The sequence below is a fragment of the Erinaceus europaeus genome, chromosome 4 (assembly GCF_950295315.1).
Source record: "Erinaceus europaeus chromosome 4, mEriEur2.1, whole genome shotgun sequence".
NCBI lineage: Eukaryota > Metazoa > Chordata > Mammalia > Eulipotyphla > Erinaceidae > Erinaceus > Erinaceus europaeus.
In genome coordinates, this window is record NC_080165.1 from 85,734,557 (window position 1) to 85,752,339 (window position 17,783).

At 37.0% G+C, this 17,783-nt stretch overlaps 1 protein-coding gene across 2 annotated transcripts in view; it reads right to left on the reverse strand.

Moving 5' to 3' along the window:
* The window catches only part of PRIM2 (DNA primase subunit 2), a 292,554-nt gene that overhangs the window by 236,830 nt on the left and 37,941 nt on the right, over nucleotides 1-17,783 (reverse strand). For both annotated transcript variants that reach the window (XR_009549512.1, XM_007536606.3), the window contains exons 6-7: nucleotides 9,384-9,479; nucleotides 7,734-7,871 (exon numbers count right to left, since the gene is read on the reverse strand). Coding sequence is in view for 1 of the 2 variants with exons in the window: in XM_007536606.3 (XP_007536668.2) it covers nucleotides 7,734-7,871; nucleotides 9,384-9,479 (234 nt within the window). In the remaining variant the exon portion in view is untranslated. The remainder of the gene's footprint in view (nucleotides 1-7,733; nucleotides 7,872-9,383; nucleotides 9,480-17,783) is intronic.

Sequence of the window (17,783 nt, forward strand, 5' to 3'; positions counted from 1 at the left end):
TGAAGTAATGGAAGGAGAAATCAACAAAGTCAGAGAAAGTACAAAATAAGTTCTAAAAAAAAAAATAGATGTAAGGATACACTAGATAAAAAGAGGTGCAGTATATGAATTTGCAAAAAAAAAAAAAAAAAAAAAAAGTAGCCAAACTGCAAGCTGTTTCTAAGACTGTGAGAATCATGGTGCTTTGTCAGTGGGGAGTGGGGACACAGAATTTTGATGGTATTATGTAGAACTATACCCTATTTTTTTTTTACTTTTATTAGTGATTTAATATTGATTTAAAAAATTATGAGATAACAGGGGTATAATTCCACACCTTTCCCAAAGCCAGAGTTCTGTATCCTCATTCCCCCCCCTTCGAAGCTACAGTAGTTCTCCCAATGTCACAGATATGGGCTATTATTTCTATAACTATCTATATTTATATTTAGTTACCCTTTTTTTCTATGGTCCTACCTTCTCTTCATTTTTTACAATTTTTATTATCTTTATTTATTGGATAGAGACAGCCAGATATTGAGAGGAAGGAGGGTGAGAGAGGGAGATAGAGATACCTGCAGCCATGTTTCACCACTCATGAAGCTTCCCCTTCTGCAGGTGAGGGTAAGGGGCTTGAACCTGGGTCCTTACACATTGTAACATGTGCTCAACCAGGTTTGCCACTACTCGGACCCCTTTTCTTCCTATTTAAGTCATTCCAATGTCCTTCGTTTATTCTTCTTCTCTTTCTGGGTCCTGATGGAATTGGAGTTCAGAGTCCTCTGCTCATCTTCCCCTAAAATCTACCCCTCTGGAAGTATGAACCAAAGTTCTTTATGGGGTGCAGAAGGTGGAAGGTCTGGCTTCTATAATTGCTTCTCCATTGGATATGAATGTTAGCAGGTCAATCCACATCCCCAGTCTTGTTTCTGTCTTTCACTAGTGGGGAAGGGTTCTAGAGAGGTAAGGTTCTGAGACACACTGGTGAGGTACTCTGCTCATCCTGTGTCCTTATAATCTTCAAAATCACTATTAATCACAAATTTAAAACAAAAATAAAATTAAATAAGAACTAATGAAAATGAGAGTTAAGAGACAACACCAAATAAACTTCTATTTGAGTTGTACAGAAGTGACGGAAGGAAAAAAGAGAAAGGGATAGAATTCTTAGTTGAGGAAATAATAGTCAAGAACTTCCCTAAGCTAAAGCAAATAAACCATTATACCCACAGATTTCTAAGCAAAATAAACTTATAAGAAAGCATGCCAAAGTACATAATAATTAAAAAAAAAAAAAAGCAAAGAGAAAGGGAAAAGAGAATTTAAAAAGGATCAATAGAAAAAAAGAACAGAGATTTACAAGGGAAACCCCATAAGACTATCAACTATCTTCTCAACAAAAATTCTAAAGATAGAAAAAGCTGGCATGTATGTCCAAAGTTTTGAATGAAAACCTCCACCCAAAAATACTCTAATCAGCTATTAATCAGATTTGAAGGACTGGAGAGCTTTCCAGACAAACACTGAAAAGACTTCACTATCACTAACTTAGCCCTGTGAGAAATAATACAAGGACTTATACAAAAGGAAAATGTGCTTCCAAGTTTGAATTATTATAAATTGCACTGCTATAAAAACAGATATACACAGGTCTCTGGATAAGTGACAAAACATAAGTGGCTAAGAAAGTTGTGGTATATATAGGTATATATACACAATGGAATACTACTCAGCTATTAAGAATGATTAAGCTACTAAGAAGTCACCTTCACCTCATCTTGCTTGAAAGAATCATGTTAAGGGAACCAGGCAGTAGCACAGTGAGTGAAACGCGCCTGACACCAATCTCAAGGACCTGTAAAAGGATCCTAGTTCGAGACCCTGACTCCCCACCTACAGACGGGTCACCTCACAAGCAGTGAAGCAGGACTGTAGGTATCTATCTTTATCTCCCCACTCTGTCTTCCTCTCCTCTCTCGACTTCTCTCTGTCCTATCTAACAACAACAGCAGCAATAAAAACAACAATGGAAACAAAATAGGAAAAAATGGCCTCCAGGAGCAGTGGATTTGTAGTTCAAGCACCGAGCCCCAGCAATAATCCTGGAGGAAAAAAAAAATCATGCTAAGTGAAATAAGCCAGAAAGAGAAGGATGAGCATGGGATGCTCTAACTCATGGGCAGAATTTAGGAAGCAAGAATAGAAAGGAGAAAAACAAAGTAAAACTTGAATTAGAGGCAAAGAACTCTTAGAACGGAAAGCAGAAAAGAGACTGCTGATAGGGGAGGTTTTCAGGTCCTGGTACACAATTGATGGGCCTAATTTGGGATTGAGAGTGTTTTTCAAACATCTATTTCAGTGAGGTGAGAAAATGGACCCATGTGCCAACAAGTGTACTATAAGCCATTATAAAAAGGAAAGAGGCAAGGCAGTGAAACACCTGGTTAAGTGCGCACATTACAAAGTGCAAGGGACACGGGTTCAAGACCCTGATCTACACCTGCAGGGGGAAAGCTTCACAAGTGGTGAATCAGGGCTGTATGTAAGTGTTTCTCTTTCTCACTGTCTATTCCTGCCTGCCCTCTCAATTATTGTCTCTATCAAATAATAAATAAGTAAAAATATGTTTTTAAAAGGAAAGCATGTGATTATCTCACTCATGTGGGTTAAAAAAAAAAAAGAAAGAAACAGCAAGAGAACAAGTTAAGTAAATGAAGGTAAGCCTTTGGACACAGATTACAGAACAGGGGGCCAGGTGGTGGCGCACCTGGTTAAGCACACACATTACAGATTACAGAACAGAAGTTACCAAAGGGAACTGAGAGCTGTGGGTTCCCAGCATGGAAAGGATCCGAGGGATGTTGGTAAAGAGATAACAATACTTTGGTGGTGGGTGTGGTAATACATTAGAAGACATGTAAAACCATACTTCTGAAAAAGTTTATAAACCAAGGTTACCTCAAGAGCAAATAAAAATGTTAAAATTTTAAAAACTCATAAAAGAACAGTAACTAGCAAATTGTACTTTCCTCTAAGTTATTTTTTAATATTTATTTATTTATTTCCTTTTGTTGCCCTTGTTTTATAGTTGTAGTTGTTATTGTTGTTGATGTCATCGTTGTTGGATAGGACAGAAAAATGGAGAGAGCAGGAGAGAGAGGAGGAGAGAAAGATAGACACCTGCAGACCTGCTTGACCACTTGTGAATCAACTCCCCTGCAGATGGGGAGCCAGGGGCTCGACCGGGATCCTTATGCTAGTCCTTGCGCTTTGTACCACGTGCGCTTAATCCACTGTGCTACCACCCGACTCCCCCTCTAAGTTATTATTATCATTATCATCATGTTCCTTTTACTCTCAAAATTTTTTCTCAGAAAATTCTATCATGTGACTCTTCTTTTTCAAAGTATCCAAAATTCTTCCACATACAAAGCTAGAAAATAAACTCTTTACCTAAGTTCACTAAAAGTCTTATATCTACGATTGCAGTCTGATATTCTACCACTCTTCCCTAATATACTACACATTGATCTTTTGCAAAAAGGAAAAAAAAAAAAAAGATTCCTTCTTTACTGTCTTAGAATTAGTAGTTTTTCCACTAACACAGACAATAATTTCCTCTGTATTTGTTAAACTTACTCCACACCACATATTATGTTGTTATTATTTATTTCTTTGGTAATTGTCTATCTCCCACTAGAATACAAACTTTATAAGAAACTCTAACTATCTTGTTAAGTATTGTGTCCCTAGTACCCAAAGCAATACACTGGTGAACAAATAAAAAGTTATTAAAAAAAAAAAAAACCATTAAATGAAAGAACTGGCTAATGCTTCTAAAATTGCTATGTGAAGCAAAGAACTATAACTTTCTCTTATTCTTTTCCCTAACTGAATATCAATTTATTGCATCTCCGTTCCAAATTTTCCCGTTTTGTCTGTTCTATAACAGGACTCTTACATGCTAACCTTTCAATATTTATTCAGTGTTTGAAGATCCAAATCCCCTAATAATACAAGTCCTTTTTAACAGCTCAAGTCTCAGAAAAGATCACAAGGATTATAATTAGAAAGCCTGAGATCCAGTCATGGCTCAGCAACTACTCATAATCAGAACCTTTAAAAAAATTAGTTTTCGGGAGTCAGGTGGTAGGTAGTAGCACAGTGGGTTAATCGCACATGTCGTAAAGCGCAAGGACAGCATGAGGATCTAGGTTCCAGCCCCTGGCTCCCCACCTGCAGAGGAGATGACTTCACAGGCGGTGAAGCAGGTCTGCAGGTGTCTGTCTTTCTCTCATCTCTCTGTCCCCCCCCCTCTCCATTTCTCTCTGTCCTATCCAACAACAACGACATCAACAGTAATAACTACAACAACAATAAAAACAATAAGGGGAACAAAAAGGAAAGTAAATAAATATTTAAAAAAAAGAATTTTAAAAAATTAGTTTCCTAAGATGAATTGTCTTTACCTATATTACAAAGACTATACTCACTGCCTATCTCAGAGACTTATGGTAAGTTAAATAAGACATAAATACATAGGAAGTCGGGCGGTAATGCAGCGGGTTAAGCACATGTGGTACAAAGCTCAAGGACCAGCGTAAGGATCCCGGTTGGAGCCCCGGCTACCCACCTTCAGGGGAGTCACTTCACAAGCAGTGAAGCAGGTCTACAGGTATCTCTCTTTCTCTCCCCCTGTCTTCCCCTCCTTTTTCCATTTCTCTCTACCCTATCCAACAACAATAACAATAATAACTACCACAATGAAACAAGGTCAACAAAGGGAATAAATAAATATTTTTAAAAGTTTTTTTAAAAAAGACAAATACATAGTAGACTCAAAAGTAAAAATTATTACATTATTCAGTACCTCTCAGATCAACAAAATTTTACTGACACCTACATGTCAAATGTAGTTACATTCAACAGAAAACTAATTTAGACAGAGACCTTTTGTCAAGGGGCTAATATTTTAGTTGAGAAAAACATACCATCAGAACAATTTCATCACCATAGTGTAGAATTCAGTTGGTATACAGGAGAGACATACTTAGTACAATCTTGTGGCTTATGAGACTTGCAGGAAGAAGTAGAGATACAACTGAGTCTCAAAGGATGAGTAGGGTGAAAAGAATTAGTATCAAATGGGAAGTATCTTTTACTAGTCCCAATGCATGTTTGAAAGCCAGATTAGTTATCATAAAAATTATGTGATTAAATATTAAGTACAAGTTTTCAAATAACACCAGAGTAAAATTCTTCTATCAACTTAGATTTTCCCCAGCACTATTTATTTTTCTCTACCACTAATTACAATTCCCTGTCTTTAAATCTTTAGGGCAGTTTTCCTTATCCTATAAGAGTAATTCCATTAGTAAGTCTAAAATTTTTCAGCTACGTACTCCAGGGTCAAACCTCTCGTACCAAATAGGACAATAAAGCAGAGGCCATATGTAACTGTAATGAAGCTTAGAAAGTAGATCACAGGACTTGCATGCATGGCGCCAGGGGTTCAGTCTCAACCTTGTGTGTGTATATATATATATAGTACTCCAATCTTTCTTCCCTCTCTCATAAAATAAACAAATAAGATTGAAGCAATAGGATTAGATTTTTACTTCTAACCAGAACAAAAAGAAACTCCTCTTTATCCTAGTTCCCATCTTTAGTTATCAGGACAGACTGCCAGGTAATACATTCCATCCATTCTTTTTTGTTTTTGTTTGTTTGTTTTCCTGAGCACTACTTAGCTCTGGCTTATGGTGGTGCAAGGGATTGAACCTGGGACTTCGAAGCCTCAGCCAAGAAAGTCTTTCTGCATAACTATTTATGCTATCTACTCCTGCCCACCATCCATTCTCTTACATGATAAAACAGAGACTCTCTGGACAACTTTCTTAGTATAAAGTTCACCTTAACCTACCCAGGAAAAAACCAAGTATGCCTCAAGTAGGAAATTATTGTCCCTCTTCTACTAAAACAAAGATACTGGGGTCAAGATATTCCAAAAGCTATGAGGGGGTAGATAGCATAATGGTTATGCAAAGTGGCCCTCAAGTCCTCTTATCCTCATCAGCAGGAGCTCTAGATTACCAAGCAGAAATGATGGGCCTAGACTTCAAATAAATCCCTCTCCCCAATGTTACCAGTCATCTCTATCAGGAACAACACAATAGATCCCTTTGTGGACTCCCATAGGACCTTGCCCTCAACCTAGATCAACAAAGGTAGACAATGTTCCATCCTCCCAAGGGAGGCTTGACAACATACCATATGCTCCACCTGAGGAAGATGGATCCTGAAATTGGGACAGCTTGGAACGTTCCTATTCATAAGAATAGAATGTGAGCTCAGATCTACAGGGATGCAAAGGTCAAGTACTTTCCTAAGCTGAATATGCCCCCCCCCCAACTCTTCATCTGCACTATTCCAGCTTTTAGGTTCATGATTGGTCAACAATTTGTTTGGTTTTGTATGTTAACTCTCTTTTCAGCCACCAGGTTCCAGATGCTAGCATGATGCCAACCAGACTTCCCTGGACAAACTACCCCACCAATGTGTCCTGTAGTTCCGATTCCCCAGAACCCTGCCCCATTAAGGAAAGAGAAAGGCTGGCTGGGAGTATGGATCGACCTGTCAACGCCCATGTTCAGTGGGGAAGCAATTACAGAAGCCAGACCTTCCACCTTCTGCAACCCACAATGACCTTGGGTCCACACTCCCAGAGGGTTAAAGAATAGGAAAACTATCATAGGAGGGGATGGGATACAGAGTTCTCGTGGTGGGAATTGTGTGGAGTTATACTCCTCTTATCCTATGATTTTGTCAGTGTTTCCTTTTTATAAATTAAAAAAAAGAATATAAAATATCCTGGGGCCGGGTGGTGGCATACTGGGTTAGCATACATGCTACAATGTGCAAGGACCCGGGTTCAAGCCCCTAGTCCCCACCTGGAGGGGGAAAGCTTTACAAGTGGTGAAACAGTGTTCTCTCTCTCTCTCTCTTCTGTGTGTGTATATATATATATATAAAATTTCCCCTACCCTTTCGATTTCTGGTTGTCTGTATCCAATAAATAAAGATAATAATATAATTTAAAAAAAACACACACACACAATATCCTTTCCTGGAAATAGAATATAACCCAGGATAAGACACAAACAAAATGGGCAACTATTTTAAAATATCAACTTTACTTAGGATTTTTTTTTAAATTAAGTTTATGATCTTCAATAGTTAACTGTCTATTATGCTAGATGTTTTCATAAACTGTTCTCCCTAATAAAACCAGAGTTCATATTTTAATCTTCTCAAATGCAGATGTCGCTGAGTTATACATATCTAGATAATTGCAGGAAGTCAGTACTAAAAATTGTCTACGCCATAATATATTACCAATTAAGGACAGAAATCTAGGGATTCTATCCATCACAAGCTTAACACTAACTGTTAAGAACCATACATGGAATCCATTTCCAAGGAAAAAGGACCCAGCTTTGAAGAAACCTAACAAGATCATTAGTGAAATTAATCAGCTCACCATTTGTGTTACTATTAGAAAGAAAAAGTAAGAAGGCTATAGGATATCACAGCAAACCAAAACCTAAGGTTTCTAGAATTACCAAAAGAACATCCTAAGCAACCTGAGTATAATTACAGAAATTAAATCAATATTTCTTAAAAACTATACAACAAAAGTGTCAAGGGTCTATAACTGAAAATTTGAACATATAGAAATAAAATGAAAAACTTACTGCCAAAGCCTTGGATAGTTTGGCTCTAAATTCATTTAGGATAATTGCCACAATGTCTCTAAGTGGCACATAAGCAAAACCATCTTCCAAATAAACTTTCCGGGTTCGGAATAAATCCAAGGCATCAGCAAAAGGAATCTGAATTAAGAGTACAGGGAGAAAAATAAGTCAGTATATGTCATTTAAAAATCCTTCTATTAGATATACTAATCTCAACAAAAATTTTCCTACAAAAAAAAAAAAGAAGAATCAATTTATATTCCTTAATGCTAAATAAGAAGTACAAGTAAAATAATTCCTTGGAATGTGTACTGCTTTCCATATTTATGACCCAGGTTCAAGCACAGTCCCCAATGCACTGGACAAAGTTTTGGTGCTACAAATTCTTTCCCTCTCTCACTCTGTCTCTATCTGTTTGAAAAAGTAAGCCCAGAGTGATGACACACCCCAGCAAGAACAATAGTTAAATAAGCATTAGGAAGGAGTGTCAATGCAAAATGTGTTTGTTGCAGATAGACTTTTTGAAAAAGAATAAACCAAATTAGATGCATTATTTTTACCTTTATTTCATGTACATACAAATTATAAACTCTTGGATTTCAAATTCCTAATTCAAGCAACCTAAGTACACTACATTCTCCTTATTCCACATTTGGTTCTGTATCAAGCAGAATTCTAATAAGTATACAATATGTTCAGTGCCGAAAATTACTAGCAAGAAAAGTAATTTTAAATTTCTTCATCTATGTTTCCATCCTTTCTCTAGAGAAATATATTGGAAAAACTAATCTCAACTGTGAGAAATGGAAATAGTAAGAGTCCAGTTTTGCTATTAAAATAAGTATTTTCCAGTAAGTAATTTTTATAACGAATACTACTGTGCAGTCTTCATTAAAGTTCTATGAACTATGCTAAAATTTTAAGAGATGAGCAAAATATGACTTAATTGTGAAAACCAAGACTCTGTTATTAACTAAACTTAAAATTGTTATATTTAATAAGCATTTCTCAACCTCAGCAGTCCAATCTAGAAAAGAAGGCATAGTCTAAATGATTCTTATAGGCTCTTAAATTTTTAACAGTGATACTAGCTTATTAGGGTGTTCACAGCAGAAATAAAAATACACAAACTAAAGATGACATAAAGGTAAAGAGAGATGGGAAATGTATAGTATGAGAAAATAAATATTGATTCCTATACTTTAAAAAAAAAAAAGATTATATATTTAAGGGAGAGAGATGAAGGACCAGAGTACCATGCTAGCATATATAGTGCAGGGCACTAAACCTGGTACCCTGTGTATGTCAGACTGGGCCACTTCCCCAGTTACTGACTGCTACACTTATAGATTTGGAAAGGTGACTACTTGGAAGCTGGGCCATGGAACTAAGATGGAAGGAGGATTTTTAAATAGTAGGGTTCATCAGTAGTACTCAATATATATGTTGTTTTGAGAGGAAAATGTAATTTTGAAGCTAAGAGTTCTAGATGTACTTCAGATCTCCGAATTCTCCTTCCAGAACTATGCCATCTCAATGTCATAGTGGGTCCAAGCAAAGTAAAGAGGCTATACAAATGAGATAATATGCATAGAAAGCATCAAGTCATATATTTAACAAAAAGCTATGAAGCCTTATAGAGCCTAATACCTTATAAACAGATTCCAACTCCAGCTTGGTCCCACTTAAACTAGGTGATGAAGCAATGATCTCCCGTTCTCGAAAAGTCTTCTCTTCATCACTTATCTAAAAGGAAACAGATTTCATACCATTTGAGAAATTAAGTCTTCCTTCAGTTTCAGTAATTTCCTAGCCTAATTAAGTTCATACTTTTATTTTAAAAAATGTAAGCCCTGATAACTTCAGTCATTCCTAACATGACTACTGAATTATTACAACCATTAATGAAGGCAAAACATAGGCCAAAACTTCAACATACTTTCAAATCTCTACTGTTAATTTCTGAGAACATCTACAAAAATATAATTTTCAAAAAGAAACAGTAGCTAGAAAACCACTTCTGTCCAGAAAAATCAAAGATCTGTGCATGAAATTAAAATATAAAATGAGAAACTGGCAGAAGTATTTCTATCCTTTGATATCTGAACTACTCTAAACCTTGTGTAGTAATAAAAAGGTAATATAATTGAAAGGTAAAACACAACCAATATTCACATAAGTGAAATAATTAAAGCAAAGGGGCCAACATAATAGCTCAAATAGATGGTACACCTGTTTTGTCATGCATATAATTTCTCTAAGTCTGGCCCCCACCACATTGATAATGTATCTTTCTTTCTCTCACTCTAACTGAAGAATTTGGCTTGGAGTAGTGAAGCCCCAGGGATGGTAATAATAAGTAAAAAAGCAATAGAATATAATTAATATACTAAGATGTGGCATTATTTTCAATCCATTAAGCAAGCAAAAGTGCTAGAGAGAAAGTGGAGTGGTAGAGCATTTGCATGAATTGGTCACAGATTCAATCAGCAAAACCACCATATACAAGAACCAAATGATGCTCTGATGAAAAAAATATTTAAATAAGAAAAAATAAATAAAGGGACATTTTTATAAGTGTTTAGAGTACGTAATGTTGGGACAGTCTGCATATCAAAGTCTAAGAAAATATATAAATAACTTCCAGAATTAGTCATAAGAAGTAAAAAACAGAACAAATAATTCCAGTCCTCTTCCCATATTTGAGAGCTACTCTCTTCCCTGATTCAGCTTTCTGGTCTTTTTTCCAACCATGATACCATGCCCCCAGACAACAGCTTAGGTCACCTGCCCATTAGATGTCAGGCACAGGCAAAAACTAGCTGGGTCATCAGCCTCCTGGAATATACCTAAAATACACCTACTAGCTTTTACCAAAATGGAGACCTCAACTCTTCATCTACACTATCCCAGCCTTTAGGTTCATGATTAGATTTGTTTGGCTTTACCTGTTAACTCTCTTTTCAGCCACCAGGTTTCAGATGCTAACATGATGCCAACCAGACTTCCCTGGACACCACCACCAAAGTGTCCTGGAGCCCTACCTCCCTCCTCAGATCCCTACCCCACTAGGGAACGAGAGACGGGCTGGAAGTATGGATCGACCTATCAACGCCCATGTTCAGTGGGGAAGCAATTACAGAAGCCAGACCTTCCACCTTCTGCACCCCATAATGACCCTGGGTCCATGCTTCCAGAGAGTTAAAGAATAGGAAAGCTAGCAGGAGAGGGAATGGGATATGGAGTTCTGGTGGTGGGAATTGTGTGGAATTGTACCCCTCTTAGCCAATGGTCTTGTCAAAGTTTCCATTTTGTAAATAACTTAAAAGAAAAAATTTTCAGTCCTCGAAATTGTTTTAAAGTGGGTCCTGACTCAACTATCTCAAACACTTGGCTGAAGCAAACTCAAATTCTCTCTGTGAAGTACGTTCACAGCATATTTCAAAGAAGTGCTACAAACACATAGATATAAGGCTATACACAGTATATTTCATATAAACAGATATGCAAACCACTTCTTCATGAGCAAAAAGAGTCTCAAAGTATACAGATAATAACCATGTTATTACATGTAAAGAAATATCATACAAGTATAATAGGTGAATGATTCAGAAATTTTAAGAAGTGATTTGGAAAAAGGTCCAGACCCAGGGGGGAAAATGCAGAAAATTAAAAACTCAGTAGAGTCATAAAGAAACATCTTAAATTTCCATAACCATATTTAGACTTCGATTACCTAACTGCATCATGAATTTCATATGACACTTACAAACTGACTAACCAACAGCCAAGTCCTGTGATTTGAAGCCCAGTTTTATATCTGCTCATTCTGGGAAAGCAACTTCAAAGAGACTACCTAAAGTGGATAAATTATCTTCTACACTATAGACTCAGATGTAAAGACTTAGATGTAGGTGAAAACAGATGTTTATCAACATTCATATGGGTTTGCATCCCAGTTTCAATATAAACAGAAGGCCAGGAACTTCAGATTCTAGATGTGAATTAAAGTTATTCAAGGTTCATCCATGCCCCTAGATTATGAAAGAAATGAAAACTTCTCAAGGGAAAGATAAAAACTGTCCAAGGTCCCAATACAGTCCTCCAAATAAATTCTCCAGCACACAATGATAAAGAACTCAGCAAACAACTATAAAGAGAGCCAAACAGGTAAGAACAGAAAGGAAGGAATTAAGAAGAGAAGGAAAGGAAGAGGGGGAGAAGGAAAGAGAGAAGGGAGGGGATAAGGACTGAAGAAGAAACTAAATGGTCACTTCACAGATACATGATTAGCATCTTCACAAAAGCCAAAAGAACTTAACAGATAAATTACTAAACTGATTGGCCTAAATAAGAAAAGTTTCTGCAAAGGGTACAATGAGAAAAATTCCTACAAAATAATTAAATAGACAAACAACACTATGAAGACAATGACAATAGAACTACCAAGACAAGATCACTGTCTGCGAAATAGCTATGTTATGGCAGGAAGTATTTGCTACATTAGAAATGCAGCAGAGAGAAGTAGCATAGGTGAAGAGTCAGCTATACCATTTGCTAAATAACACTCTAGACATTCAACTTACACTACACTTCACTTAATACTACCAACAGCCCAACAAGGTAGATGCCTTCTTACTTTTACTGTTCACCAATAAGAATAGAAAATAAAATGGACTTCCAACAAAAGTCTAACACTAAACTGCTGGGAAATTATGCAGATGAGGTCACATTCACCATGTTGTCCCCGCAGGGCACTGTCAATTCCCCGAGATAGCCCTACTTCTTCCACCCCTTTGCTCTCTTAGCCCCTTCACCTATGGACACTCCCCTTCACCTATGGACGCTGAGGAGGGTTGCTGCGCTGGGAGGCGGCCTTTTGCTAGCTCCACGTGGCCCAAACCACTGACCTCACATCCACCTCTGAGGTACCAGTGCGAATAAAGATTTGTGTTCCCTCTTCACCCCGGATCTCCTCTATCCCTCCTCCACAGCACAACTCAACACTAAACCCCACAAAACCATGGCATCTCAAAAAAAAGTGATTATTACTTCATAAGAAAGTTGAATGTGGGAGTCAGGCCTGCGGAAGGATTCCAGTTTGAGGCCCCAGCTCCCCACCTGCAGGGGAGTAGATTCACAAATGGTGAAGCAGGTCTGTAGGTCTTTCTCTCTTCTTCTCTGTCTTCCCCTCCTCTCTCCATTTCTCTCTGTCCTATCCAACAACGATGACAACAATAGTAACTACAACAATAAATAAAATAAGGGTAACAAAAGGAAATAAATAAATAAATTTAAAAGAAAGATACTGTCAAGATTTATTTTGAGTTAATGTTGATGTATGGTGTTAAGCAGTAGTGTAGTTTCATTTTTCTACATATGGCTGTCCAGCTTTTCTAGCACTGTTTATTAGCAAAGACTTCTCCCTACTGAATACTTTTCATCTTTGTTTTATTTCACTCTCTCTCCCTTTTCCTCTCCCTCTCTCCTGTTCCATTGATCTGAGTGCCCATTTTTGTTCCAGTACCACACTGTTTGATAGTGCTTTGTAATACAGCATGAATTCAAGGATCCTGATACTGCCAATCTCCCTCCTTTTTCCTCAAGGGTACTCTGGCTTTTCATGAATTTTAGTGATTACACATACATTTTTAGATAAATTGTTCAATTTCCTTGATTTGGGGGATTCTGATCTGAATCTAAATATTACTTTTGGAAGGACAGACATTTTGATAAGTCCATGATAAATCCATTAACAAGGGATGTTTTTCCATTTCTCTGTGCCACCTTATATTTCTTTTAACAATAACCTGTAGGTTTCTTTTTTCATTATCTTTATTTATTTGATAGAAACGGCCAGAAACTAAGATTAAAAGGGGGATATAGAAGAGAGAGAGAGAGACCTGCAGCACTACTTCACCACTCGCAAAGCTTTCCTCCTATAGGTGGGGCCTTGTGCATTGTAACGTGTGCTCAACCAGATGTTCCACCACCCAGCGCCTGCAATTTTTTTTTTCTTTTCTTTTTTCTTTGCCTCCAGGGTTATTGCTGGGGCTCAGTGCCTGCACCATGAAACCACGGCTCCTGAAGGACATTTTTCCCCTCTTTTGTTGCCCTTATTGTTGCAGCCCTGTAGTGGTTATCATTGTTTTTGTTGATGCCGTTAGTTGTTGGACAGGACAGAGAGAAATAGAGAGAGAAGGGGAAGGCAGAGAGGAGGAGAGAAAGACAAAAACCTGCAGACCTGCTTCACAGCTTGTGAAGCGATTCCCCTGCAGGTGGGGAGCCGGGAGCTCAAACCCAGATCCTTACATGGGTCCTTGCGCTTGCACCATGCGCGCTTAACCCGCTGCGCTACCGGCCCAACCCCCTGTCATTTTTATTATAGAGGTTCTTCACCTCCCTTGTTAGATTCACTCCAATGTATTTAGTATTTTAGGGTTTAACTGGAACTGGGATTGCTTTATTTCCTTTCCTGTGACTCATTATTCATGTATAAAAATGTCACAGATTCATGTATATTGACATTTGTGCTCTGCTACTTTACTGAAGTTATTGATTTCTAGTGGCTTTTTAGTAGAATCTGTAGCATTCTCTAGATATATTACATCATCTGCAAATAGCATTATTTTAACTTCCTTTCCAATTTGGATTCCTTTAATATCCCTTTCTAGCCTGACTACACTGGCAAGGACTTCAGGACTATGTTGAATAGTAGTGGTGAGAGTGGACATCCTTACCTAGTTCCAGATTTTAAGGAAAAAAACTTTCAGTTTTTCTCCATTGAGAAAAGTACTAGCTTTGTCATATATGGCCTTTATTATGTTGAGGTGTTTTCCTTCTAGTCCCACTTTCGGTGGGTGTGGATCTTTTGCATGCTCATGATCTAAATCTTTTTATCTTTTTTTGATGGAGTCCTTTCCTGCTTTAAAAGTCAAAGTGAAAAAAATAAAATAAAATAAAATAAAATAAATAAAAGTCAAAGTGATACTGGTCTCATAAAATGTATTTCAGAGTGTTTCCCTTTTCAGTATTTTGGCAGAGTTTGTGGAGGATGGTGTTGGTTCTTCTTTGGGGTCTTAAGGAATTCATTAGTAAAGTTATCTGGATCTAGGTTTTTATTCTTGGAAAGACTTTTTTTTTTTTTTTAAATCACTGCTTTGATTCCCACACTCATGATTGGCATATTTAGGCTACGTACTTCCTCTTGGGTCACACTCGGCAAGTCATACAACTAAGAATTTCTCTACTTTAGCTAGATTGTCCTTTTTTATCTCAACTTTTAGACAGTAAATTATTAAAGAATGTAGTAAGATTTTTGTTTCACTGAAACCTACCTGTCCAAAAAGTCTAGTATTGCATATATTATAAATAACGGACAAAATTATAAGGAACTAGATGTCTATAAACCACTCATACAAAATAGCAGTGCAGGGGCTGGGCTGTAGCACACCGGGTTGGGCGCACAAAGTATGAAGCTCAAGGGCCTGCACAAGGATCCCAGTTCCCCAACTGCAGGCGTGTCGCTTCATAAGGGTTGAAGCAGGTCTGCAGGTGTCTATCTTTCTCTCTCCCTCTGTCTTCCCCTCTACCCCTTCCCTCTCAATTTCTCTCTGTCCTATCCAATAAAATGGGGGGGGGGGGGGGCCATATGGCCAAAACAGCAATGCATTCTGAATCATATATGCTCAATCTAAAATTCCTGGCATATGATGGATTATAACCTTTAAGTGTAAATTATCTTTTTCCTTGGTGAAATAGAAACTTCATTCATCAAACACATTCTAAATCTTGACTTATCTACTTAGATATAATCAAAATTTAAATGGCTAGAGCAAAAGAATCCTCACTGGAAAAGGTATGATTGCCTGAAACAGGACTACTAGCATAAAATGAAATAATCTTGAGAGTATTCTCTTCTGCTCAGTCTAAAACCTATAGGGAAGGGGGCCAGGCAATGGTGTACCCAACTGAGCATGCACATTACCAAGGACCTGCCCAAGGACCCAGACTCAAGCCCCTGGTCCCCACCCACAGGGCAGAATCTCTGGGAGCAACAAAGCAGTGCTACAGATTCTTCCTCTCTTTCTCTCTCTCTCTCTATCTCTATCTCTCCCTATCTCCTCCTTCCTCTGGATTTCTGTCTCTAGCCAGTACATTTATTAAAAATTAAAACTAAAAACATCTATGGGGAGGATATAAGTATATTTTATTTTCTATGGCTTCTCTAACGAAGTTACCTACTGAATGTCTAGAAAGTACTTATCCTCTAAACAATACAAGATTAAATGGCTTCTTGCTTCTACTAACATGTAAAAGAGTAAAAATAGATATAGTGGAACAATTATGTAAGGAAAGTGCTGGAGGAGAAAATATTTTTTTATGAATTCAAGTTAAATAATCAACCACTTTTCAGTTTCACAAGTAAATAAAATGTCTATTTTGTATAGCTTTTGTCAAAAATATGGAAAGTAATTAAAGTAGGCATAGTAAATAGAATGTTTTTAAGAAATGGTATATGTTTATTATTACTTTCAATAATGTATATTTTGGTTAGTTTCTGTTTAAGTGTTTTGCTTTTTCAGGAACAAAAAAAAAGTAAAAGATTTCCTGCAACTAAGCTGTTTTCTATAAAAACCTATCATTTCACTAGTTAAAACCAGTTTATCTGCAAGGGATACTTAAGTAAACTATGCTAATCTTGTAATATCATACAATCAAGATTTATTATTCTTCAAAAAATAAGCATCCTTCTGAAAAGTATATAAACAAATTGTTCTAAATGGAATAATATTTCCTAAGTGAGTTTTATTACTATTCCAGAGATGTTTGACCTTCACTCTGATTAGTTCTTAATCAGCAAAGACCTTGAATATCTAAGTTTTGAATTCTCTCCATTTCCACCACTGTTCACAATCTGCCACACAAGCCCTATTATCCCTACCCACCCACTGTCACTAATGTAAAGGACAAATCTCAGGGAAATCTCTTTTCCAAAATACACTTATATCTTGAAAATACTGGTATCAATTGTAGTGTGTGTGTGTGTGTGTGTGTGTGTGTGTGTGTGTGTGTAATTCTTTCTACAACAGTGAGGACCTAGTCAAGCACCAAGCACATATCCAGCAGATCAGATTGGGCTATAAGCAATTATTCTCATGAAGCTTACATTTTGATGGGTGACACACAAAATACCAGGAAGTGGCCAATGGGGGGAAAAAAATGAAACAAGAGTAAGTACTATGGATTTGAAAGCTAATACTTCTTATTTGTGTGACCAATTAAAAGTTCTCTACAAAAATAGCATTTAAATAGAAACCTGGAAGGAAAAAAGACTGTGCAAAGCCAGTGGTAAGAAGATCCCAGCTACATTAACAGCTAGAGCAAAGATCCTAAAAGTATTTTATCCTACACAGGAAAAAAGACTAGTGGATTGAAGGGACAGAAAAGTAATCGACAGAGTGGCAGCACGCAGAGTGATGGGAGCAAGAAATGGTTAGAGAGGCAAACAAGATTGACTCTCAGACCTCAGTGAGGAAGATTTTCACACTAAGAACAGTACACTAAAGAGAGCTTAGGCAGAAGAAAATAGGTCTGATTTACATGATTCTTAAGAGATTGCTGTTATATAAAATGTAAACGAAATTAAAGGAGAGAACAAAGATTTACTTAAGAGGGCTCTCTCCAGAGTGTAGGGAAAAGATGACAGTACTGGCAGAAAAGATACAAGTAAACAAATTTAGAATCTATTTTGGAAGTCACACAGACTGATGAATTGCAAATGGAGAGAAAAAATATTCCTAAGACTGAGACTCTAGTCACTAGGCAAATGATCATTAACTGTTTTTCTTGGTTTGCTTGTTTTTGTTTGTTTGTTTCTTTTTTTTTTAGCTTCTGTATAGATCTGTAGATCTGTCATGTGTGTCTTTCCTTGAAACTCAATTCAAACCCTCTGGAGAAAGAGGTAAGGCATCAATAAACATAAATGTGTTGAATTTTAAGTATCATTTTTCTTAAAATTAAACACATGTATGCCAGAAGGTATAAAGA